The following is a 27,515-nucleotide window of genomic DNA, read 5'->3' as shown; positions in this document are numbered from 1 at the left end:
CCGTGCATTTTTTTCCCTTCTTTTTATTCTTATAAAAATGAGCATGTCTGCCGGCTCAAACTTAGACAAATGAAAGTTCAAGAAATACAAGTAATTAAGATGGAAAAAAGATTAATGGAGTAATGTGACATTTAGTTAGATAAATACGTAAATTTGAGTTGTATAAACAATTATTGAGTTTGAATAAATGTAACTAAATTACTTAAATTATTTTTCAGCCGTGTTACTTTTTTGATGGACTTATAATCTTTATCCGCCGTCATTAAAATCTCAGACTCCGTCTCACTTCCGTCTCAAGTGTCGCGCTTTCTTTTTTTTCTCCACGCGTTTCCATGGTGACTCCAGAAATCGGCGATCTATTGAGAATGTCTTTATGTACCGTGCGTTAACCCAGGGTTACCAAGTTGAGCGTAATTACGCCAACTCATATCTGGTCCTTTGGAACCGACATACCCAGAGTAAGCAAGTTCAGGCGGATTTCAGCCAGAGTTCAGGCTCAAAGTCAGGCTAGTTTAAACATGCTTCCTGGAATACCCCCCAGTTTTGTGTTCACCTCAAACACTGGATGTTTTAGTCCATAATGTTACATTTGAATTTTGAGAATTCTGGAAAACCTTTGCGGTTTTTTAATTAATAATTTTGCTTAAAGGTTTTTATATATATATATATATATATATATATATATATATATATATATATATATATATATATATATATATATATATATATATATATATATATTTAAAAAAACTGGGAAGTGAGGTGTCTTTTAAAAAGCTTAAAGTTAAGGCCTAGCCCAAGAAAATTTTTTGGTGTAATTAGAGAAGAAAACAGCAAACAAACCAAATGTAGAAGAAAGTGATAACGCAATCTTTAAGAAAACAAAACCTGGCAGAATCTATGCTTACAGCCTGAAACAAACGTAGGACTTCAAAGTTCATCCTCAGGCAGGGTAAAAAAGGGGAAAAATCCAAACAGGGAGAGATTTTCTCCACCGAACAAGTTCTAAACAACAGGATCCCATTTATCCTGTCCTGATGTGAGCAGTCCCATAAATCAAAATCCCTCACGAACAACTCCTCAAAACAAGAATACTGAAATCTCAACCAGGCCAGATCACAAAGAAGACAAAAAAACAAACTGACAAAGAGGGAAATAAAAACTTCACAGTAATCCAACACTCTCCAGGAATCCATTCAGACACTCACAGTAACATGAAAACAGAGCAAACAAACTGGCACTGAGTGAACAGAAGCAGCAGTCACATGGTTTTACAGGTGTGACGGATGACAACTGATTACAGGGAGAAAGCAAAATACATTCAATCAGCAAGCTAAGAACTGGAAATTCTGACTGTGTGAAATTCAAAATTGGCCCATGTTTGATTGAAGAAATGTTGAAGACATGAGTTGAATCCAAATATGTCTACTTTAAGGAAATGGAAAATACGACTAAATCAATATTACCTCACAAAGTAAATAAATAAAAGCTAAATAGTGCTATTACTTGTAACTCGAAGTCTAGTTAAATCTTTAGTTTTCACTGAATTTAACAGATAAAAATAAATATAAAATGTATTTCAAAGAAGAAAAAAATGGTAAACGGCGTATACTTATATAGGGCTTTCTACCTTCCTGGAAGGCCCAAAGCCCTTGACAGTCACAGACCCATTCACACACACAGTGATGGTGGCTCCGCTGCCAAAACACTACCACCAAACTTCCAGAGGCAAGGTGGGGTTCAGTGTCTTGCCCAAGGACACTTCAACACATGGGTGTGCAAGGCAGGAATCAAACCAGCAATGCTCCGATCAGAGGGTCGACCGCCCCACAGTTGCACTACGGCCGCTCCTCAGCAAGAACAGAAGAGTGTGGACCAAGAGGTTCAGAAATTTTGTCAGAGGCTGAAAAGTTAAGCATGGTGAAATCTGTGTTAGAGCTGTTGAGGGAAGCTGCAACTGTCCTCGAACAGCAAAACCAGCGGGAAACAGCAGGAGATGATTGTACTTTTATTATTATTATTATTATTATTATTATTATTATTATTATTATTATTATTATGATCATTAAGTGACTGTTTGCTCATAATTTTTTTTTTATCCATGCAGTCAGTGCTTTCTTCTTGGACCCACAGACCCGGAAGAAGGGTTAGGATTGGCTTATACGTGCTAACGACATCATTTAGCTTTGGATGTAGTTAAAATCCATGCGGGCAAATGCCGCAATGTGCATCTTGGATAAGTCCGGCAGCTCTATCAGCCAGAGCTGCCGGACGGAGAGCACACCGAAGTCTCCTCAGTAGCGCACGCTATAACAAAGCACACCCCCCCGCTGCAAACACGAAGCTACGAACCCGGCTGCACTGTTCAGACACATTGTTCAATCGCATTGAGCAGCAGGCCAGTCCTGTTTACGCTCCAAAGCCTTCTCTGGAGCGCCACACTGAGGGCACTGACATCATCGCCCTGCCTCCCGCCTGGAACTGCTAACTGGAAATGAATTATTCTACAATTTATGTGCAGTGGGTGTGAAAACGAAAATGCTATCCTGTCTTTGCATTATCACTTTAGTTACATCACAGAATGAGCGGTGTTAAAGTACAAAATGAAAAAGCATTTTGGAGGATTGATTTTTTATTTTATTTTTGAGTCAGTTAAAGCAGTGACATTGTGAAAATAAATAAGCATTTCTGTTAATCCATTTTAATTGTAAAATTAGATATTTCTAATTTTATTTAGCTACACTTTTGCTAAAAAATGTCAAATACCATTTTCTTTATAATTTTGTGACAGAATAAGCGCTGTTGAAGAAGAAAAAACGGTCAACGAACGCAGCTTTATTGTGAAACGGAAAAAGCATTTCTGGTTTTGACTTTTATTTTGAATGAGAAACATATGCTTGGGCGGGGTAGACTTAACTTTAACTTAACTTTACTTATAGAATTGTAACGATTCAGAGGATAAAGATAAAACAAATGCCATTGTAGAACAGTGTTTAAAGTTGTAAATAATTGATTTCCAGTAAAGTGATTCACTATTTTGTATTTTAAAAAGCCAAAGTTCCGATTAAATATCACAAACCAAACTTTCGGTAGTTTTGATTGACAGGTTCTGAGTCACGTGAAAGATGAGTAAGCAGCACGCGGGAGAAGGCGCGCGAATGTATTCTTTTGTCAGAAACGAAAGTGAAAGCATCCTCGTTGTTTCAGGGCTGAAGAAGATCCGTTTGAATCGCGGCAGCTGCAGGATGAGAGCGCGGAGGTGAGACTCTCATCCTTTTCTCTGACACGTTTGTCAAACAGATTTTAGTCCAACATCACAGCCAGAAACTCACTGAAGTCAAACATTTAGAACAAACTTTAAACTATATGTTTAAAAAAAAAAAAATCCTACAAATGTTTCCAGTGAATTCTGACGGTAGTTACCAGGATGCTGAATTTAAAATACAAAATAATAGATTTCTGCAATATATGAAGACAATAAGGCTATTAAATAAAGAAGGGGGGTAGCTGTGGACTCACAGAGCAGTTGAAAACTTTCTTTAGGGTTTTTTTAGGGCTTTTAAGGGTGAAACAAATCATTAACAATTCTCCTCATATAACTGGTAGTTGATGGTCAGATTTATTGTCGATGGTTAGTTGCTTGAATGATCCGATTCAATTCGATTCACTGACCTAGACATTTGGATTTTCGATTTATCCCATTTTCAAACAATTTTTTTATGGTAAAGGTCGATTCGATTCTGCCTCAGACTGATTGATCTGGTTGGATTATAGTTGATTCATAGACTAATCGTTACACCCTTAAGTGAAATCATCGCTATTTACAATTCAGTAATAAAAAAAATCAATTACATCTAAAATTGTCACAGGTTTCTCGTAATTCAAATGACAATACACAAGTCAATATGCAATTGGACCTTTTATTTTTAAAATGCATTTTGCTATTTCCAATTCAGTATTAAAACTTGACATTTCAATACATGGTTTGTTTTAAATTCATTGTAAAGTAAGTTAAAATCTATTGCATTGCAAAACGCCATGCTGTTTTTATGTCAAAATTCAAATGAAATTACAAAACAGCGCCCCCTTGGTGTAATGCATTTTCATTTGGGTTTTATATGGGCTGTGTCTGAATTCCCACCCTAACCCCTAACTACTAAAAAACTATGTAGTGCCCTGAATTTTAAAAGCAATTTGGACACCATGCTCACTACTTTTTTTTTAAATGGCTGATATGATGCCATCGATTTCACAAAGTTAAAATATAATTGATATGATCGTGTTGCAACAATTATTTATTCACTGTCTTGTTAAGAAAAAAACTTCAATGGTATATGAAAAAAATACATTGAAACACATTTTTTGGGCAAAAATTGTTCAGACGCAATGCATTTTGGTCTATTTTCGCCAATCTAGTGAGCATCGATGCACACTGGTTTTTCGCAGACACTTCTTGGAAATTTCTAGGGCACTGGATTTTGGAATTGTAGATTTGGACACCACTGCAAAATGCAATGAGTAGTAGGGGTGTAATAGTACACTAAAATCTCAATTCTGTTCGGTTTGGTTCAGTATTTCATAGGACTCAGTTCAGTACATTTTTAGTATTTTTTCGGTACAGAAAAGGTAGAAAAAATTACTTGCAAAATGCATTTATTGGTTTTATATAACAATAAATAAAATTGACATATGTAGGTGATTTGCTATATAAAATAATACAGCTATTAGCTATCAGGAACTAAAAACTTTTGATACTAGCACAGGCCTGAAAAAAAAAAAACGTGGACCTTTTTTTTTTCTTGTGGACCCGATTCTTACAGTGGGGTGATGCCGTTTAAGTGCATTATGAGATTAGATGTGTTACCTGTGGCATACGCTATCTTTGTGTAACAATGTTGACACACACAGCATTAGACTTATCCAATTGTCTTTTCCCTTCATTGATGCTGAAAACAATGCCAGTGTTCCCACACAGGAGAGCCTAAGGAGATTAGGGGGTCCTCATCTCTGGCCTCGCGTCTGCATTAGCCGCATGTTGACATACTTACTGTCACCTCCGTCACTCAATAGCATCTCGGCGGAAATACATGGCTAACTTTAGTTCGGCCTTGGTGCAAAGTTAATACATTTGGGAAAGCAAAAAAAAAAGTACCGAACTGGTACAAAAGTGAACTGAACCGAAATTGCCGTACCAAAAGGGTTCAATGCAACTCCATGTACCGTTACACCCCCTAGTGAGTAGTGAAGGAGTTCAGACACAACCTGTGTGTCAAATTTCAAATTGAAATGCAAACTGTCAGACTCTCACCAGGCGGGACCTGCCGGCTTCATAAATGTGATAAATCTTCCTTTGGTCGGCCAAAATACAAAAGACTAACAAATGGAATATTTTGGTGTTGGAGGTTAGAGAAGAGAATGCGCTATCTGCTAATGAATTAGCTTCTGTGTTTGTGACTACAACTGCAACTGATGGGTTGCAGCTCTAAAAGAGTTTTTTTGGAGCACATATTTAGGGCTGCTGTGTCCTTGAGACAGTGGTCCCCAAACCCCGAGCCACGGACGGGTTACTTGGTACCCAGCCACAGACAGAAAATAAAAAGAAATACGATAACAGGTTATTTACGTTTTATTAAGTTTTATTTTGGAAAAAAAAAAGTCCTGGATTCTGTTCATCACATTCGTCTTGGTCCCGTGACTTAAAGCAGCTTCTCTGCCAAGCTAGTAGCCCAAAGCTAAAAAGCTAGCAAATGCCAAACAATAAAGCATATTTGGAAAGTTTCTTTGGGGAGGAAAAAGCCAGTGAGAAAACAGAAGCAGAGCCTTTGACTTTAAAGAAACATAAAGCTGCTGTTTACAGACATAAACAGGACTCTTCCTCCAAATCCGGATTATTTGAGACAGATGTTCTTACATAGCTGAAGCCTGTTTGTGTAATAACATGTGGTGACTGACTCTCCATTGTTTCACACACGCAGAAAATAAAGTGGCACGCAAGGTGGACTCACATTTATATTACAATTATAAAACACCAGTTTTATGATCGTTGTGTCGTTTTATTTTGCTTATTTATCCGTCACACCGTAGAAGTCCGGTTGTTAGCATCCACTTTGAAATTAGAGAAAAAATCTTCATCACCAAGTCTAAGTTGTATACAGTTAGACTTATGTATGTATGTTTTTATTATGCTGTGTAAAAGTGTGTATATTTATCTGTTTCAATCTAGATAGATCAATTGCAGACATGTTGTATATAATATCATTTTTACAATATGCTTAAAAATGCATCCTAACAATCTGACACGTATGAGACAAGAAAACTGTTTGGCTTCTACAACAAACATGTTTGGAGTTGAGAGGAGCTGATGAGAGTCTGACGGTTAGCATTTCAATTTGACACGCATAAAGGCCTGTTCACACCGGGACGAATTTCGCCGACGTTTAACGCCTTGTGACTAAACAAAGGGCACTAATGAGAGTGTGCACACCGATGCGAAAAAATGCCACGCGTCAAAGCGTCAAAAAAAAAAAACGCCTCTGGTTCGTTTTTTTTTTTCGACGCGTCGCGTCGAAATCTACTCGACCAATGAGAATGGCGCTTTTGCACACGTGTCTGGAGCTTCTGAAGTTACAGTAAAACACAACTTGGGGGCGCTCAAACACAAAACTGCCTTGCTGAGCACACATACCAGCGAAGAAGATAGACGCCAAATAGCGTCTACACTGCCGCGAAGAAATAATGACGGACATTCTAAAATATCCCCGAACCAAGCACCAGTTGGAGCTACTGGTGCTTGAAATATTCACGTTTTCTTTGTATTATTCTGACAAGCGCGTAAATACTTGCTCTCTTCTTCTGAGTGAAAAGCGACTTTAAGAAGCGTAAAGTTGCGCAGCGCCACCTTGTGTACAGGAGCATTTCTGTTTACATTAAGCGCCATCTAATGTCAGGGAATGAAATTGCATGGTCGCTCGGCTCATCGTCAGTGAAAATCGCCTGGGTGTGAACACAAAAAACGTGGCGAAAAACGCTGGCGAATAACGCCTGGCGAATATTCGTCCCGGTGTGTACGGGCCTTGAAGCTGCTATGCCAAAGAAAATGCATTACACCAAGGGGGCGCTGTTTTGCAACTTCATTTGAAATTTGACACAAAAGCAGCATGGTGTTTTTCAATGCAATAGATTTTAAGTCACTTTGAAATTAATATAAAGCAAACCATGTATTGGAATGACAATTTTTAATATTAAATTTTAATATGTGAATTTTATTTGAATTGTGACGTAAAAAACCCATGACAATTTAAAATGCAATTGAATTTGATTTTATTTAATATATTATATTTTATTTTTCATTGTCTGATTGAATTCTAAATCTTAATATTGAATTCTAAATTGCAAAATGTTTTTACATATTCCAAGCCTGAATTGTATATTGAATTGTCAATTACAAAATGCCTTTTTAAATTCTATGATTAAATTGCAAATTCCATTGTCAATTGAGAATTGTATATGACTTTGAATTATGACTCACGAAACTTTCATGTATTTCAGACTAAATATAGGTGTTCTGTTTGTTTTCACATCTCCATTGGAACAGTGGCATGGACCCCATGTTTTGCAACCTCTTTTTTGTGTCATTTTTCACTCAGCTGTCTGAATTCTAATAAAACCAGGTGATGTCTTAAACCATGTTCATACTTTGTACAAGGCTATTACTTTAATAAATAAAGATGAATGACATAAGTGCATCTTGTTTGTGCAAACCTAAAATGGTTGATTGGTCTCTAAATGTCCTTTAGTGCTTTATCTCAGCATCTTCACACACATGCATGTTCACAGGAAATGCTATTTTTAATTGTTTTCTTTTTCCTGAGTTCTGTTTCTGACCCTGTTTCATCCAAGCTTTTCCCACTGAGACTCTCACTGAGACTGCTTAAAAGACCCACACCATCAGCCCTCCACCACTGAGCCTGCCAGTGGATATTTTTTTAAACATTTAGTCACTTTTATGTAAAGGAAATAAAAAATGAAGTACATAAGTCAAAAGTAGGCATGAGGCCTCTCAAGTTTAACACTCAGAAAAGACCTGAAATTATTGTATTATCTGCTTGTTCAGTCGAGCTTTATGTTTCTTTAAAGCAGAAGAGGCTTTCAGCATAAACCTTTGCAGGACTCTGACCTTTAAGGAAACAGAAATACCACATTTCACTTTTTTCCTATTTCCTTTAAAAATGGAAATCCTGTTTCAGATGGTAAATATCTAGAAAGCCAGACATTCCTGATGAACCTTCTTTTTAGCGTGTTGGTATTTCATTTAAAGAAATCATGCTGCTGTATTATGCAAGTTTTGTTTTCGTCAAACAGCTACTCAAGGGAATATTTTTAATTGTTTTACTATGTAAAATATAAAACAGATTTGAAAGCAGGTGATGATCAGGATGAGTCCAGCACATCAGCATGTGTGATTCATGTGTGCAATCTGCCCTGCAGACAGCAGAGTCTCGTGTGTTTGAGGAGGAAGAGGAGGAGAGGCTCCGTTTGATAGCTGTGCTCTGTTCTGTAGTAATAGGAGCCTCCAGGTGTGTCCCTGCTGCGGCTGGTCCAAAGTCACCTCCTATCGAGGCCTGAGGATCCACCAGGGCAAGATGGGATGCACTCAGAAAGGGATGAGGGTGATGGAACACCAGCAGCAGTACTTGTGTGAACAGAAGCAGCAATACTTGTGTGAACAGAAGATTCAGTGGAACCTAACGCTGAATGTTGACTGCGTTGTCAAAATTGGTTAGTCAAAATGTGTGAAGATTCTTCAACAAGAAAGAAAAATGAGAGCAGAAAACTGGTTTCAAAACATGTTTTATATTTTGAACAGAAAGCCTAGATGTTCCTGACCCGAGCCTCCAGGTCTGTCACTGTGGCTGGACCAAAAGAACCACCTATCAGGGGTTACTGATTCATCAGGGGAGGATGGAATGTACCTTGAAGGGAGCAATGATCCCAGAGAAAGAGAAATATGACTCCAGACATAACACAGAAGAGAAGGAACATCAGTGGAAACCTCTTCCAGAGGTACCTAAGGAGATCTAAAGTGGAAGACCTCAGGTTCTTATATTAAACATCAAAAAGAATAAAAATTCATTTTTCCTGGTTCACTTGACAGATGTTTCCAGAAGGACTGAGGGGAAGCTGCAGAAAGAGCTCTGCTGCAGCAAAGATGGAGTACTGTAGGTGTCATGTTAAATGTGAAACTACAAGTCTGTGCTGCAGCCCAAATGTGACTTTCTGCTCTTCTAACAGCTTCTCCAGAACCTCCACACTCGACTCAGAGAGGATACTCAGCCCGGTACCTGGAGGCCCCGCAGGCCCTCACCCAGGTCTGGAATAGCTCTTTTAATTTTTTAGAAATCATCAGAATTATCATTTCTAGAGAGAAGATTTGAATATGTGAGAATATTTGAAAAGGTGATGAATTTAAGGCCAAATCCGAATTCTTCCCTTACAGCATCTCCTTCAATCATATCATCAATAGTTGCTGGTCAGCTATGTTAGTGCGTAGCTGCTAGCACTCAGAAATACATAACATCGGTTTTATAACTTTATAAAGGTCATGTCAAAACAGGAAAAGCGCTTCTTGTCCATGGCACAGGGCAACGCAGAACATACTAATAACGGAGGGCTCGGCTTTCCTCCGCTGGGAGGGTTAGCCCTTAACCCTTATGCTATCCCAGGCACTTTAACATTGGGAGTTGGGTCATCTAGACCCACTAGACACTGCGCTGAACCTTTTTTCTTCAATGATTTGTGATCTTCACTGGTGTCCATGGATTACATGAAATTTTCCACCTTTATCCACCTTTGTCATGGTAGGGAGAACACGTCAATGTAAGGGTGGGGTCATCTAAGATAGCACAAGGGTAAAAAAACTCTACCCCTCTAAATGCCCTTACAATTGGAGGGGTAGCGAGAAGCCATAGGGGAAGAATTCGGATTCAGACTACTTGTCTGATTAGTATGTCTGTAGTGATGAGGACTTTGTTCCAGCCTGTTGTGCTGTATAGCAGTGGTCCTTAACCTCGGACCGCAGACCGATATTGGTTTGTGGATTACTTGGTACCAGTCTGTAGACCAAAAAAAAATACATTTGACAACTTAGATAATTTCTGTTTTGTTTATTTTGTGATTCAGAAGGAATTTCTATTGTGGAATACTACCAGATTTTATCTTTGACCTACTCTTGACGCAAGTCATTCATCTCAGTCACATGTCTTAAATCTATTCGCTACCCTCTTAAAGCGGCTGCACTGACCACTAAATTTAAACCCCAAAGCTAACAAAGGTTATGATAATACAAACAAACAAATTTCCTTGGGAAAAAAAGAGCCATTGAGCAAATAATGGAAGAGTCTTCGACTTCACAGAAAAAGAAAATTGCTATTTATGGACCAAACCAGCAGTTTTCCTCAACACATCGATCGATATATGGCGGCAGGTGTTGTTTGCACGTACCAAGACCACTTTTTTGTATAATATGCCGAGACTAACTCTAGTGTTACAATCACTTTTGAAAACCGGAAGCTTAAATAATTGAAGGCCAACTACAGCCTCATACAGACTGGTCTGTGAAAATATTGTCTGACATTAAATGTTCGTGGCCTAAAAAAATTGGAGAGCACTGCTGTGGAGAGCTAAGTCTGAGAACAAAGCTCAGTATAGGGTTTTACTCATTAACCACTCCCAACCCCCACCTATGACCATGAGCTTCTTCTCCTCATGGAGAGGAACAAGATGAGGAGATAAGACATTTTTACCACCGTGAAGCACTACTGGCGTTTCCAAATGGGGGTACAGTAGACCCAGGAGAGAACACATCAGCTGGTCTGGCTACACACCAGTGTCCTCCTAGAATGGAAAGAGTGGTTGATGGATGTATAAATAAATGGATGATGGAGGAATCTTTGGACAAATGGATGGTTTAAAGCTGAATAGATTGATGGATGGCAGGATGGATTACTGATGCTTTACAGCTCTGTGTTCTGTCTGGTTTTGTTAGAAGGCAGTCAGTGAAGAAATGCAGATTCACCACAGAATAAAGAGGGAACCAGAATCACGTATGTTAAAAGTTCATTCGTTATAAGTGAATTTGCTGGAATCCGCTTATGAAGATCTCCTTCCATTGCAGATCCTGTCTGGAGAACTGCTGAACAAGCTCCTGAGCTACAGCGTCAGGATTTCTGCTCTGACCTGCAGGTAGAACAGGTGAGGTAAAATGGATATTAACAGGAAACCACACCTGCAGTGAGGTGACAAACTTCTGCTCTGTCTCGTGGGTGCAGAAACTGTTCAGGGAGCCTCTGACTAATCCAGAATCTCAATATAAGGAGAGATACAGAAGTCCACAGGTTTTCCTTCAAACATTTCCTGTTCATTCATTATTTAAATCTTCTGATTATTTTTTTTTTTTGTATTTGAAATGTGTTAATTAGCTAAAGGTTGAACATTCCTGACCAAAGGCATTTGACTCTTTTCAGATTTTGGATTTGATCTCTTTGATCTCAGATGTTTCCAGAAGAATCTGATGTTTGAAAACATTCACTTAAAAATGTTTGAAGTTGCAGTATTAAAAGTTGTAACTTTTTTCAGGTGGACAGACCTGTCAAATCACCTCCACTTGTGGGCCAGTCCAAGAAGAGACATAGATCTGTGGTTCGACCCAAGAAAAAAAATCAATCTGTTTTCCACCCTAAGAACAGAAGTCAACCTGTGGTTCAGCAAAAGAACAAAGAGTCACCTGTGGCTTTGTCCAAGAACAAAATTTCACCTGTGGTCTGGCCCAAGACCATAGATACGCCTTTGGTACGGCCCATGAATCCACATGTGGTGCAGCCAAAGATTATAGATCAACTTGTGGACCAGCCCGAGACCAAAGAACCACCTATAATCCAGTCCAAGAAAAAAAATCCACCTCAGGTCCTTCCCAAGAACAAACATCCACTTGTGGTTTTGCCCAAAAACACAGATCCGCCTGTGGTCCTGCCTAAGAACAAAAATCCACCTATGGTCTGGCCTAAGACCACAGAAACACTATTGGTACGGCCCATGAATCCACATGTGGTGCAGCCCAAGATTAGAGATCAATTTATCGACCAGCCGGAGACCAAAGATCCACCTATAGTCCAGTCCAAGAACAGAGATCCACCTCAGGTCCTTCCCAGGAACAAACATCCACCTGTGGTTTTGCCCAAAAACACAGATCCGCCTGTGGTCCTGCCTAAGAACAAAAATCCACGTATGGTCTGGCCTAAGACCACAGAAACACAATTGGTACGGCCCATGAATCTACATGTGGTGCAGCCCAAGATTAAAGATCAATTTGTGGACCAGCCGGAGACCAAAGATCCACCTATAGTCCAGTCCAAGAACAGAGATCCACCTCAGGTCCTTCCCAGGAACAAACATCCACCTGTGGTTGTGCCCAAAAACACAAATCCATCTGTGGTACTGACCAAGAACACAGATCTGCCTGTGGTCCTGCCCAAGCACAAATATCCACCTGAGGTCTGGCCCAAGACCATAGATTCACCTTTGGCACACCCCATGAATCTACATGTGGTGCAGCCCAAGATTAGAGATCAATTTGTGGACCAGCCGGAGACCAAAGATCCACCTATAGTCCAGTCCAAGAACAGAGATCCACCCCAGGTCCTTCCCATGAACAAACATCCACCTGTGGTTGTGCCCAAAAACACAAATCCATCTGTGGTCCAGACCAAGAACACACTTCCACTTGTGGCCCTGCCCAAGCACAAATATCCACCTATGGCCTGGCCCAAGACCATGGATACACATTTGGCACACCCCATGAATCTACATGTGGTGCAGCCCAAGATTAGAGATCAACTTGTGGACCAGCCCGAGACCAAAGATCCACCTATAGTCCAGTCCAAGAAAAAAAATCCACCTCAGGTCCTTCCCAAGAACAAACATCCACCTGTGGTTGTGCCCCAAAACACAAATCCACCTCTGGTCCTGACCAAGAACACACTTCCACTTGTGGCCCTGCCCAATAACACAGATGTATCTTTGTCCAAAATCAAAGATACATCTGTGCTCCTGCCCAAGACCACAGATCCACCTATAGTCTTATCCAAGAACCCAGATCCACCTGTGGCTTTCTCCAAGAACAGAGATCCATCTGTACAGGGAGAGAAACATCCACATCCAGTACTGGTGGAACTCCAGAATGCTTTACAGAGAAAACAGTCCCTCAGTGAAGAAAGAGAGAAAGAACTGGAAACAAAAGTAAATATTGGAATCATTTCATTTTGATTTGCTTGTACAGAATCCTTTATGAAACATAAAATTTGTGAACAGTTTAAACGGATTTTGATCTGAGACATTATAGTCAGAATCTTTGCTGTCGCATGTGACACAGGCCAAAAGTTGCCCTGACTACAAAGCAGAATCTTTCCATGAAGTAAATGTCTTTCTCTCATTCAGGATATATCAGCTGTGGCTCTAAGCCCATCTGGAACAAAGGTTGCTGTGGGAAACAAGTCAGGTATTATAAGGAAGACATTTCATTTAGTTACATCCTTAAGTGTCAGGGATGTGAAACAGCAGAGCATGTGGATTTGTCTCTGCCTCTTTTTGCAGCATCAGGACTTTCTGAGAGGAAACAGCCAAACCTGAAGAAGCTCTCTTCTGGGCAGGTAAACATCTCTTCCAGACCTGTGGATCTTTGTGTCTCTGTTCTTTTGCCGATGTAACTATACGTTTTTAACTTTTCAGGAGAATATATCGCCCCATCCTGTAATCCAGACAGAAATGGAATCATCTTTATTCTCAACAAAGCTGAAAGACTTTGAGAGGATCCCGGTTGGAGCAGGTGCTCAGCCAACCATCAAAGTCAAGGAGAAGGAGGTGCAGGATCTGATTGAGTCTGGGGGATACTCAAACTTTTGTTTGTGTTTTTTTAATTCTTGGGTTTCTGATTGGACATTTCTAACATGTTTTAATTTAAAAACATTTGTTTACAGATAAACCACCACCACCATGTTAAAGTGGCAGTTCATTTAGGGATATTTCTAATCTAAATTTCAGTGTCATTATAAAGTCACCTGACAGACAAAAAAAGAACAAGATAAAACTGTCAATAAAAATACTGTAAAGATAAGGAAAAACTGACCCCCCACCTAAAGGAAAGTCCTGCAGTTCATGGTTTGAACCAAGCCAAATGTTTGGGATTTTTTTCTGTTGGACTTTACGTCAATTATTTATCTACAATGGGATCACATTAATGCTGGGAAAGTACTTGTTTAACATAAATAAAATGATAAATTAAATCGAATCATAAGCTTTACTCCCTCCCATCGATGCTCATGGAGTAGAATCAGTCATCCTGTCATCACTTTTGTCATCTTGTTAAAGCTTTATCCATCCTTTCAGGTGAGCCCAACAAAACCTCTGGTCCCCCTGAAGCTGAAAGTTCATAGTTGTTTGGTCGCAGTTCAAGCAGTGGAAGAGACAGGAGTCCTGTTCCATGAGGAGGAAACAGAGAATCAGGTGCAGCATTCTTCTGTTAAATGAATGTCACTCAGTCATCTCTCTTGAGGTCTATTTTTTTGCATCTACTTAGGTTTTCTGATAATTGTCTATTCTATTTTAGTTTACTATCATATGGGTGTCATCTTTATCAGGTTAACAAATCCATCAGGGAGCATACAAACCTTTCTGCAGTTTCACTTAAGAACTCACCTGCAGTATCAGAGAAATCCCATACTCATTTACACAAATCAAAGATAATTACCAAAATTATTAAAAAAAGTTATCATTGATGAAGACAGATCTGTGAAGCCAGCAGAAATGTTTTCATGCAGTTGTATTGCTTCTCTGATAAATGTTAGACATCTCTTATCATTTGAAGTGGAAGATTTTGGAGAACTGGTGACTTGTCTTTTTTGTTTTGTTTAAATTTTGAGGACCAAACGCCTGTCTAACAAATCTTTACTTTCACCAACTGTGAAACCTGAGGAGCTGAACTGACGTCTGGTTGTTTTGTCAGAGTGTCACTGGCGTCAGACGTGCTACCACACCCTCCTCATCCTTAGCACAGGATCCAGCATCACGTACGTAGCAGCATGTTTCAATTCTTTCCGAATGAGGACAAAAATGACAGCCTTGTCCTTTTCTTCATAGTTTCTGAAGCTGCACCGGGGGATTTCTCTGCTGGCATGAAGGTAAAACTGATTTCAGAAGAACAGAAGTTCATGCTGGCAGGAGCTGCTTAACCCTTGTGCTATCTTAGATGACCCCACCCTCACATTGAAGTGTTCTCCCTACCATGACAAAGGTGGATAAAGGTGGAAAGATTTCATGTAATCCATGGACACCAGTGAGGTTCACAAATCATTGAAGAAAAGAGGTTCAGAGCACTGTCTAGTGGGTCTAGATGACCCAAATCCCAATGGTAAAGTGCCTAGGATAGCACAAGAGTTACGGCTGTCACTGTGTTTGTGGACACTGCTGAGCTCCTCACACATACAGGACATCCAACTTTAACATTACCCTTTTCATTACTGTAATCATAAACTTCTCTACACATTTCTCCAACATAAACTTACATTTATCCTCCACAAAACACAGAGAAAGAACTTAGCTTATTGTAATATTTTGTAGACGTTCTCCAGTGATACTTTGGTCTAATTCCCAAAGTTCCAAAGATGTGATAAAAAGCTGTACTTTTTCACAAGAACTGAAGAACTGCATTATTGAGTTCAGACATTAATTTAAAGGAAAACTAATACTGGATAAAATATTCAAAAGGCAGTTAGAAGAAGTAAAAGCCTTATAAATTGTCCTGCCATGCCCTAGACCAAACTCATTACCACTATCAGTGCACCCACCATCTGTTATAGTCCTGTTCCTCTTTAATTGATTACATATTCAGGATGAGGTGCTTCTGTTTGTTTTCTTTATTTAAAGAAAAAAAATGTCTTCTTCAGCATCTCAGACCTTTATATTTTCAAGGATATTTGCAGTTGTTTTACTTATAGGATCTATTTTCTTCTATTTTCATAGAAGCTAACAAGTAACAGGATCATCCTATCATACGGCCCAGATTGTTGTGTTAAAGGAGAAATGGTTTATCTTTAACTACCTTGAATTTTGAAGCTGAAGTGGTTTGATGCGCATTTGCATCAATAGTCGTCAAGTGGTTAAATCCCCACTGTTGGTGCTTTACCCTCGACTTCCTGTTTTTATGGTTGAAAACGTTAATCAATCACCAGCGTTTCACGATCTCTTATTTTCAGTACGTCAAAAAACAACAAGTAGTGATCACCCAAAGCATCAATATGTGACATGGAGGGAGATCCCTGTCCACGCGTCAATATTTCACAAATTGGGTGAGAACGTGTCGGCTCCTTATGCTGGTTTAACTGCATCTTGGCCTCTTTCAGGTGAAGGATCTGGCGCAGATGTTTTCAGGAATGTCAGCCAAAATTGGATCAAACAAGAAGAGGGAACCCAAAGAAGTACACCAGCTCTCACAGGTAGCAGATCCTCTAAAATCCAGATGTAATCCTAATTTAAGACCAGATTAAACAGCCTTGTTATAAACTCAGAAGAAGAAATTCACTTTCCTTCTTTTATTTTCTGCTTTTGGGTTTATAAGTGGAACCTCTTTACCTCAATGAGTCCAGCTGTTCTCACAGTTATCAATAGCAGTTTTAACTCACGTGTCATCCCATCATGTTTTTAGAAGTGCTGTTGTTCTCCTTTAGTTAAAAAGCCTACTTTGGATTTATCACCAGTTAGAAATTTGACATTTCTTTTTGTTTCAGAAGTTCTTAAAAAGGTATTTTATAGTCAACTGATGGTCTTTTTAGAAGAGTACACTATCCTTGAGGTTTTTCTGTCTGGGTTTAAAGATTTTCACAGTCCAGAATCAGATGTGGTAATAGTTATTAATTTTTAATTAATTTTTAGCTATAGATTCAGGGCATATTCATATCCCATGATAAGACACATATACCGAAATTGTTCCAGAAGACATATTCTATTTATTCAAGAGTATGACTTGGAAAAACTCTGCCTGAATATTAATACGCCTTTCAATGTAATAAAATGGTCAAATTTATTGTATGTAATGATCATAATGTTAAGCACTGCAACTGTATCTCATATACAAGTTGCTTTTACCTATGTAAGCAAATTCATAGTGCTTTTATTTTGGAAACGTAATATATATTTGTTCTTAAACGGAACAGTCAACATTGTCTGATTTTTACAACAAATATTTTTCAGTATAAGCTGCAGCTCCGCTTTCTCACACATGGAAGTAAACACATATTTTACCGCTCATCACTGCAATGGTTGTTAGGTTTGGAGTTGCTGGACCCAAAAAGGCAGACGAGGACTTGGTTTGATTTAGTGAGTTTTATTGTAGGATGAAACAGATGATGTTGGGCGTTGGATTTTTGGTGTTGGTCTTGGTTCTTTTGGGTTTTTGTTCTTTGGAGGAGGATTCAGAGTTTCTTGCGAAATTTTGATCTGGAGGCTTGGGTTCTTGTGGCTTCGGTTCTGGTGGCTTTGGAGTGGACGTTGGCTTTGGCGTTGGCTTGGGCGTCGGCTTGGCTTGGTGTGGACTGTGGGCGTTAGCTTTGGCTTGACTTGGCTTGGCTTTGGATTTGGCTTGGGTTTCGGCGTAGGTTTGAGCGTAGACTTCGGCTTTGGCCTTGGTGAGGGCTTTGGCGTAGGCTTTAGTTTGGCTTTGGCTTGGATCGGCGAGTCCTTCATTAGGGCAGACGAACCGACAATGGCTGGAGGGCCAGATGGACTAAATAGGGTCCCTGATTGGATGTTGAGCAGGTGTGCGAGACCGGATCATCACGCAGGTGTGCGGGGACGACCCCGACGCCTGACAGTACCCCCTCCACAAGGGACGCCACCTGGCGGCCGAAAACGGTCAGGGTGCAGAAGACGGAAATCACGCACAAGACCATCATCCAAAATTAAGGAGCGAGGCACCCAACACCGCTCCTCCGGGCCATAGCCCTCCCAATCAACAAGATACTGAAACCCACGACCCCGACGGCGCACATCCAGGATGCGACGAACCGAAAAAGCAGGATGGCCATCCATGAGCCGGGCGGGCGGAGGGGGCACGGACGGAGGGCACAGCGGACTGGTCACCACTGGCTTGAGGCGGGACACGTGGAACACTGGGTGGACTCTCATGGAGCGGGGAAGACGGAGCTTGACAGACGCCGGATTGATGATGGAGTCAATCTCAAAAGGGCCAACATAACGGGGAGACAACTTCCTGGACTCTGTGAGCAATGGCAGATCCCTGGTTGACAGCCATACCTGTTGCCCAGGTGTATAAGCAGGGGCAGCAGTGCGACGCCTGTCCGCAACCGTCTTAGTGCGGTGAGAAGTGCGGAGGAGAGACTATTTGGTTGCTGTCCAGATCTTACGACAACGACGGATATGGGCTGTCACCGATGGCACTGCCAAATCCAACTCCTCAGAAGGAAAAAGAGGAGGCTGGTATCCCAGTGATGCTTCAAAAGGAGAAAGGCCAGTGGGAGAAGAAACCAGAGAATTATGAGAGTATTCCACCCAGGCCAGGTAATCAGACCAAGACGAGGGGTTCTGGGAGCAGACACAGCGGAGAGCGGACTCCAAGTCCTGGTTGGTGCGCTCTGTCTGACCATTGGTTTGAGGATGGAAGCCAGAGGACAGACTGGCCGTGGCTCCCAGAGCTTGGCAAAAACATTTCCAGACCTGGGATGTGAACTGGGGCCCCCGATCCGAGACTATGTCCGAAGGAATACCATGAAGGCGGAACACATGGATGGAGAGAGCACTGGCAGTGTCAGCGGCGGTGGGAAGCTTGGGCATAGCCACGAAGTGAGCAGCCTTGGAAAAACGGTCGACTATGGTGAGTATGACTGTGTTCCCCTTAGAAGCGGGGAGACCGGTGACAAAGTCGACAGCGATGTGAGACCACGGCCGGGAGGGGATAGGTAGAGGCTGGAGGAGCCCGGCGGGTGCTTGATGGGTGGACTTGCTGGTAGCACACACAGTGCACGCCGCCACGAACGACCTGGTGTCCCTGACTATAGTTGGCCACCAGAAACGCCGTTGAATCAAAGACAGAGTACGACGGAGACCCGGGTGGCAAGAAAAACGAGAAGCATGGATCCAAGACAGCACTTGAGACCGAACAGCTGCAGGAACAAATTGGCGGTTGGTCGGTCCCCCTCCTGGGTCGGGGTCGGTGGTCAGAGCATCATTAATGGCCGTCTCTATCTCCCAAGTTAGGCTGGCCACCACACACGAAGAAGGGAGAATTGGATTTGCCGAGAGGTCAGGGTCATTAGGGCGGTGTAAACGCGAAAGTGCGTCGGGCTTGAGGTTGCGAGATCCAGGACGGAAGGAAACTGTGAAATTGAAGAACAAGGCTCATCGAGCTTGGCGAGGGTTAAGTCTCTTGGCCGAGCTCAGATACTCCAAATTTTTGTGGTCGGTCCAAACTAAGAAGGGATGTTCAGCCCCCTCCAACCAGTGGCGCCACTCTTCGAGGGCCAGTTTAATGGCCAATAATTCCCGATTTCCCACGTCGTAGTTTCGTTCGGAGGCTGAAAGCTTACGGGAGAAGAAAGCACATGGATGGAGTTTGCCGTCCTCCGCGCGTTGGGAGAGAACGGCTCCCACCCCGGTATCTGAGGCGTCAACTTCCACAACGAACTGACGGGTGGGGTCGGCTTGGGCCAAAACTGGGGCTGAGGTAAAAAGCTCCTTGAGATGTTTGAAGGCCTCCTCCGCCCCCTGGTGCCACAGAAAAGGCCTTTTGGTGGATGTTAGGTTGGTCAGGTGATTTACTAAACTGCTATAGTTGCGTATGAAACGGCGATAAAAGTTTGCAAAACCTAGGAAGCGCTGTAGGTCTTTTCGTGTAGTTGGTTTGGGCCAGTCCTTGATTGCGGAGACTTTAGTTGGGTCCATATTCATTTTCCCCCTTTCGATAATGAAACCCAGGAAAGAGACTCTGGGAACATGAAAGTCACATTTCTCCGCCTTGACAAAAAGTTTGTTTTCGAGTAATCTCTGCAGGACCAAGCGGACATGTTGACAGTGGGTCTCGAGTGAGGGTGAATAGATGAGTATGTCATCAAGATAGACAAAAACAAAGCGGTTCAGGAAATCACGTAGGACATCGTTAACAAGAGCCTGGAACACAGCAGGGGCGTTGGTTAAACCAAAGGGCATAACTAGATATTCAAAATGGCCCAATGGGGTGTTGAAAGCTGTTTTCCATTCATCCCCTTCCCGAATTCGCACCAGGTGATAGGCGTTTCGTAAGTCTAACTTACTGAATACTGAAGCACCCTGGAGGTATTCGAAAGCAGAGTTCAACAAGGGCAGGGGGTATTTATTTTTGACAGTGATTTTATTTAACTGGCTGTAGTCAATACAGGGACGAAGTGTTTTGTCCTTTTTCTCGACAAAGAAAAAACCCGCTGCCAGGGGGGAGGAAGATGGTCGGATGATCCCAGCCGCCAGCGATTCCTTGATATAAAGTTCCATGGCTTGGAGCTCTGGTTTCGAAAGGCGGTAGAGGCGAGAAGTGGGCAAGGTGGCCCCCGGGATCAACTCTATGGGACAGTCATATGGTCTGTGAGGAGGAAGAGTAGATGCTTTTATTTTACTAAAGACAGCCGCCAGGTCAATGTAGATGGGAGGGACGCCGGACAGATCTGGGACCTCTGGAGGAGGTGTGGTCATGGGTAAATCTGGATATGCAGAGCGAAGACAGGTGGAATGACAATATGGACTCCAGCTCATAATGCTGTTAGACTGCCAGTCGATATGGGGATTGTGTTGACACAGCCAGGGGCGACCCAAGATTATTTGTCTGGAAGGCGCCTGGAAAACATAAAACTGCAGGGTTTCCACATGGTTGCCCGAAACACAAAGGAGAACTGGAGCAGTTTGGTTATTAATAACTGTGAGGGGTTGCCCATCTGCCGCACTTACTCTTAGAGGAGGGTCTAACGGAACGAGTGATAAACCAGCCTCGAGAGCCAGGTCCTCATTGAGGAAGTTTCCTTCCGCACCAGAGTCAATCAGGGCCGAAACAGAACCAGACCACGAACCAGAGGAAAGAGAAACCAGGAATTCTGAACTTGATGGGGTGAGGCTTTGAGAGTCTTTGCCCCTCAGTGACCCCATTATCACTGAGGGGCTCTGTCTTTTGGTTTTACAGGACAGACCGCCACCCTGTGTGTATTACTGCCACAATAGAAGCATTCACCTCTTGTCCATCGATCCTGTCTTTCCTTTGGAGTCAAACGAGTCCTCCCCAACTGCATCGGTTCCTCTGTTGATGACGTGGGAGCTGAGGATTCAAAAAAACTGGGAGGGGGCGTTACCTGCCGTGACGTAGGTTTCGGAAAGGTCTGCTGGGATTTGTAGTTCCGGGATGAGCGGCGCTCTCGAAGGCGGTTGTCAATTCTAATGGAGAGAGAAATAAGAGATTCCAGGGAGTCAGGTTTGTCGTAATGCAAAAGCTCGTCCTTTATGGAATCGGATAAACCGTTGTAAAACACTTCTAGAAGCGCTCTAGTGTCCCAACCCACCTCCGTGGCCAGGATGCGGAAGTCAACTGAGTATTCGGCCACGGAGCGTTTGTCTTTGCGCAGGGTCAGCAGTTTGCGGGAGGCGTCGTGGTATCTTTCTGGTGTCTCGAATACTTGTTTAAAGTGGCCCATAAAATCTTGAAATGATAACGCCGTCATGTTGTGGTTCGCTAAGAACGCTTCGGCCCATTCAAGAGCTCGACCGCGTAACAGTCCGGTAACATAGGCTATCTTGGCTGCGTCGGAGGAATACATGCTGCCTTGTTGTGAGAACACCTGCGAAGACTGGAGGAGGAATCCCCTACAATGGTCGGATGTTCCCGAAAAAGGATCCGGATTGGGGATGCGAGCTTCCAGGACAGGTGAAGCATGAGGTGGCGGAGTCTGCGGCATAGGAGCCACGCCGGCGGAGTCAGGTGAGCGTGAATCGGCAATGGTTTGGAGCAATGAGTGGAGCTGGGACAACTGCTGTGAGATGGCTTGTTGATTTCCCGAAAGGCTGTGAAGCATTTGTTCATGTCTGTCCATGGTGGAGGCGTGGGAGGACAAAGTCTGGTTCACGGGGTCCGGGCCTGCTGGGTCCATGTTGGTCGGTTCGTTCTGTTAGGTTTGGAGTTGCTGGACCCAAAAAGGCAGACGAGGACTTGGTTTGATTTAGTGAGTTTTATTGTAGGATGAAACAGATGATGTTGGGCGTTGGATTTTTGGTGTTGGTCTTGGTTCTTTTGGGTTTTTGTTCTTTGGAGGAGGATTCAGAGTTTCTTGCGAAATTTTGATCTGGAGGCTTGGGTTCTTGTGGCTTCGGTTCTGGTGGCTTTGGAGTGGACGTTGGCTTTGGCGTTGGCTTGGGCGTCGGCTTGGCTTGGTGTGGACTGTGGGCGTTAGCTTTGGCTTGACTTGGCTTGGCTTTGGATTTGGCTTGGGTTTCGGCGTAGGTTTGAGCGTAGACTTCGGCTTTGGCCTTGGCGAGGGCTTTGGCGTAGGCTTTAGTTTGGCTTTGGCTTGGATCGGCGAGTCCTTCATTAGGGCAGACGAACCGACAATGGCTGGAGGGCCAGATGGACTAAATAGGGTCCCTGATTGGATGTTGAGCAGGTGTGCGAGACCGGATCATCACGCAGGTGTGCGGGGACGACCCCGACGCCTGACAATGGTGGTCTTTTTTTAGAGCGTTGTACACATCACTCTGATCCATCAGGTCGCTGAACTAAAATCTATTGCTGGAAGGTTCTGCAGAACTGTGGCCCACTTTGCTGATAGCATTTTGGCTGGTGCTACGTGCATTAGCCGCTGTGCAGCTGCAGTGCTTCACTCGTTCTTATCTGAGTCCGCTAAAAAGCACTGCAATCTGTGCTTTTATATGATACTGGCAGCAACATGGCTCAGAGTTTCGGTTCGGTTTCCATCCTAAGTAAAAACTAAGTAGTTCATGTCTCATAACAACAAAACAAGCTGCGCCTTACTGAGATCTTGTTGTTGTTTGGTGCGGTGTAGAGCTGCTCAGAGAGGCTCCGTGTGCTCTGCTGCCAACTAGCTGTCGGAGATAAGATTGGAAAACAAGAGTCAGACGCTGAAGGACTCTCATAAATAATTAGATATCTTCCTGACCGCATTTTGAATCGATACAAGTATCGCCAAATGCATTTTTTTTACACCCCTACTATTAGACCTGTCGGCTCCATTTGCAATATGAGCGGTTGGAGAGCTTGGCCTGTAGGAAATTGGCCAGTGAGTGTAAGTGGCCTTTTTGCCCCGTGTCACTGGGAATCAGAGGTCCCTCACCGCCAAAACTTATTTTTAAATTGACTTAATAGTAAAGAGGACTTTGACCAATTTTTCTATCATATCTTATTTTAACACCAACACGTCTGTAGTTACTTTATGTAGTTTTAGCATACTATATGTATTTGTATATAACCCCTTGTGATGATACAGATATTAAGGTTTATGGAAATTGTTAAAGTGCTATATAGATTAAATTGGATTGGACTGAATTATGTTTTGCTCTCCTTGATTTGGTTTGATCACTCTTGTTTTTTTTTTACAATGTATAAGTGTATTTCTCTCTATTTTTTTATTCATTGTTGAGTTTATTTTCATAAAGTCGTGTTTGGTAACTTTCCAGTTATCAGTGACTCTCCTTTCCCTTCAAAATGATGTTGATTTGTTTATGAAAAACTTGTTTATGACTTCCCAGTCTCATTCACCAAAAAACATCCCAGCACCTTCTGTTCTATGTATGTCTGACATTTTGTACCATGTTAGATGACTACTTTCATCTTTTCTTTGTCAGAGTGTCAAAGAAACCACAAGCACAGCGGAGTCCTCCCAGACTGAAGTCTCTCAGGAGGTTCCATTATTATGTATGTTTGAAAACTACTTTTCTTTTAATTCTGAAGAAATTGACAGTAATATGGTTGTCTTTTTTTCCATTTGAAGCTGAACCACCCACTCTCATTACTGACATGAAGGTAAAGCAGATACATAAAGACATTCTTAAAAATGAAAACTGAATTTTCCACAGACTGACTGAAACGGTAAACTTGTTTCAGGTGAAGGAGCGGCTTCAGATGTTTAAAAGTCTGGAAAGCAAAACTCCTAAAAAGAAGCAGCAACTCTTCCAGGTGATGGAGACTGAAAATGTTCCTGTTGTCTTTTGGATCTTTTAAAACATTCTTGCTTTTATATAATTTGACATGATTATTTCCTGCCTCCTGTTGTTCAGGTAAAGACTCATGCTCGTGGAATTTCATTTGCCACTAAGGAGGAAACAATGCTGGCGAAAAAGACAAACAGAGAGGAGCAAAAAGGAGTGAAGGTGGTCATAATCTGCTGTTCTACTTTCATCTCTTCATGCAGCTGCACAGACTTAAAGACAAGCAGCTATAAATACTGACCAATCGTTATATAACAGACAGGACAATACAAGTATGTAAAGTAAACACATTCAAGTTTGCATGAATCTATAAACTAATAAAAAGTAAGTAAAAGCTGGGTTTCAAAGCCAGAGTTAAGAAGGTCATAAGGTGTGATGTCTGTACGCTGTGGAAGCCCCGCCCTCCTCTAGATGACTAGTTGACCTGGATGACCATATGGAACTCTTTCTTATTATTCACTAATAAATGTAAAAATGAATTATTGATTTAAAAACATGTATTTTTTAAAACATAAAGCAGGATTTCTGGAATTAGATGCTTTAGAAATAAGACTGAGTGACTAAAATGATCGATTAGTCACCCAATCTTATTTCTAAAGTATCTAAATCTGCTTTATTTTGAATTTTCTTTGGAAAACGCAGCAGGAAGAAATGCAGCTTTAAATTATGTTTTTTTCATTTTTTTTTTTTTTTAGATTTCCTTGTAAATACTTATTTTGCTGTGTTTGAAAAGGAACCAGCCTCAACATTAACTAACGTGGGAAACAGTAAAAGCGTCAGAAAATCACAAACCAAGCTGCCCAACTGTGTAAACTTGTGATTTGCTACAGGTTTTCTACAGCATTTATCCATGACCTATTTACTGTGATTTGAGGTCAAATGTTTTTATAATTTATAAGTAAATGAGTTACAGAGGTTCCGAAATTCCCTCCACTAACCTGAACCCTTTTTTTTTTTTTTTTTTTTCTTACTATGTCTTTATGTTTACTCATGTTTTACTCTGATAATTTCTTATTGACGTTTTATTCTGTTTTTCTTATTTTAACCTTGTACAGCGACCTTGGGTGACCTGAAAGGCGCTTGAAATAAAATTTATTATTATTATTATTATTATTATTATTATTAACTCATTGCCTTTGCAAAGGAGCGCAACAGGACAGAAATAGGAGCGATGTTTAAATGGATTGATCTTTGTGGGTGAATGGCCTCAAAAACACACACACCTGTACACACACACTGCTCCTTTTTTAGGACAAAAAATAAGTGAGAAAGCTGCAGGTTTGCAAAATAAAAACAATTTAAGGAGATTAGAAAGTCTGGAGAACAACTGCTGCACATTTGTTTCAATAAAGTTTGGTTCTTTTGAAGCATAATCAAAACAAATGATGGATAAATGTAGACAAGTGCTAAAGGAATCAGTGTTTAAGGGGTTTCAGCTGTGCATGTCTGGTCTTCTTTCTTGACAGACGTTTGGAAATCTCGTCACTGCTGTCAGCAAACAGAATTTATCTGCAGTCAAACCCACAGCGGGGAGGAAAGCCACAACAAGCCTGAAGGTATGGAGTGGCTTCATGTTTGCATGCTCTCCACAGAGCTTCTGTCAGGGTTTGAACCTCCTATGCTCTTAAATGTCTCAGGTGAAGGACCTCGTGCAGATGTTTTCTGCTTTATCAGTTCCACCAAAGTAGAGGCTGGAAGGAAGCAGGAAACCAGCAGCGCACACGATAACCCGCCCTGAACCTACAGCTGTGAGGGGAGACAGGAAGTGAAAGTCCTCTGCTGTGGTCCTAATGCGAACGCTTCACAAAATGTGTTTAGAGCAGCAGCAGTTCAGCTGCATGTATGTAACTTTAGGATATGTCTCAGCCATGAAACCTTTGCTGATGTTCCTCAACTGCTTCACCCTCAGGTTTCTGCCGGCACAGCTTAAACATGCAGAAGTTAGAGATTAATGCGTGCTTTAAGCTGTTTGATTTTAAAGTGGAGACTTTTATTCAGAAGAGGTTACTTGTCCAGAAAATGTCAGATAAGAAAACATCAGTTTACCTTAAGGATAATGGAGAACATAAAATATCAAACCAGTTAGTGATTAATTCATTTTGTACATCTATTTATCAGGAACTCAAAAACAGGAAATAAAAAAGAAGGAAATGAATTGTTCATAGTTCTGAAGATGCTGCAAAGCTCCAAATCTAGTCCTTTCCGAACTCTGATGGAGATCCATCAGCGGTTCTGAGAGTCTGTGTGTGTCTGTTCCCATCACTTCTTCAGAACCTTGTTGGCTGAGCGCCAGCCTGAAAGCCTGAAGGAGCAGGACTTTTGCTGTGAGCAGCCTTTCTGCTGGGAGTAACTCATTACTAAAGGACCGAATCACAAAAACACACAACTTTTTGCTTTGATAAAGTACAGGAAGGAATTAGTGCAATATTCTTCCAAAGAATTTTTGACTTTTTACATCAGACCAGTCGCTTAAAGTTTTAAAAAAAGAGACAAAGAGGCATTTCCTAAAGAAGAAATGACACAAACCGAATCTGTTTAAAGATCATGCTCAGGCTGTTTAGGCTTCAATAATCCAAAAATGTTTGTGTTCCTAATAAATGTATCCATTTCTGTTTGTATCTTTCTGCTTTATCCATGCCTGTACTTCTTTATTTGATCTTTTTATCTAAAGATTCAAGATCAAAAATTGTTCTTCAAGCAAATAGCCTTTATTTTCATTCGTGTGGACTAAACTGCTTTCATTTGACTAAAAAAGAGGATTTTTTTTAACTTTATATTTTTTTTATTTACTTTAAAGAAAAGGGGGATTTTAATAGTAATACGTTTACCATAAACCTTCATCTTAATGTAAAACTCTACATGGTATGTTTGTCATTTTAGACTAATGTATAGAAAGCTACTTGAAAGAAGGTGCAGGACTTTGAATTTTATTTTAAGGAATTACTTTTGAACAATAATAAGAAGTCATGTGGAATGTATTACAGTTTGGAAGTTCCCTGTGATCTGTTTTTCTTTTCCTGGCTGCTGTGCGGCTGGACCGCTGCTGGCTTTCACTGCTCGTGTTTATTTTTGCTCCTTCCTCTGGTTTTTTATCTGCCCTAAATAAAGGCTCTGTGTGTTTGCTCCATGTGAGCCGTCGGAAGCCTGTCCCATTTCAAGGAGTTTCTATATTATACTGCATGCAGAGCTAACCATTATTTTATGACATCTAACAAAATTAA

The 27,515-nt window shown here is 41.4% G+C and overlaps 1 protein-coding gene across 1 annotated transcript; it reads left to right on the top strand.

Moving 5' to 3' along the window:
* Nucleotides 1-763: 763 nt before the first annotated feature.
* Nucleotides 764-27,433, top strand: LOC105353653 (uncharacterized). The gene is made up of 21 exons (XM_023966360.2): nt 764-3,259; nt 8,561-8,778; nt 8,867-9,063; nt 9,155-9,218; nt 9,292-9,368; nt 11,045-11,102; nt 11,174-11,250; nt 11,635-13,293; nt 13,492-13,552; nt 13,648-13,703; nt 13,783-13,914; nt 14,440-14,556; nt 15,056-15,119; nt 15,190-15,230; nt 16,452-16,544; nt 23,932-24,001; nt 24,078-24,109; nt 24,191-24,262; nt 24,364-24,456; nt 25,761-25,850; nt 25,932-27,433. The coding sequence occupies exons 1-21, from the start codon at nt 3,126-3,128 to the stop codon at nt 25,980-25,982; spliced, it is 3,456 nt and encodes a 1,151-aa protein (XP_023822128.1). The 5' UTR covers nt 764-3,125; the 3' UTR covers nt 25,983-27,433.
* Nucleotides 27,434-27,515: the final 82 nt, after the last annotated feature.

The sequence above is a fragment of the Oryzias latipes genome, chromosome 18, assembly GCF_053564925.1.
Source record: "Oryzias latipes strain Hd-rR chromosome 18, Olatipes_Hd-rR_3.1".
Classification (NCBI taxonomy): Eukaryota; Metazoa; Chordata; class Actinopteri; order Beloniformes; family Adrianichthyidae; genus Oryzias; species Oryzias latipes.
Note: the sequence above shows the minus strand (reverse complement) of the source record. Positions and strands in the feature narration are given on the sequence as shown.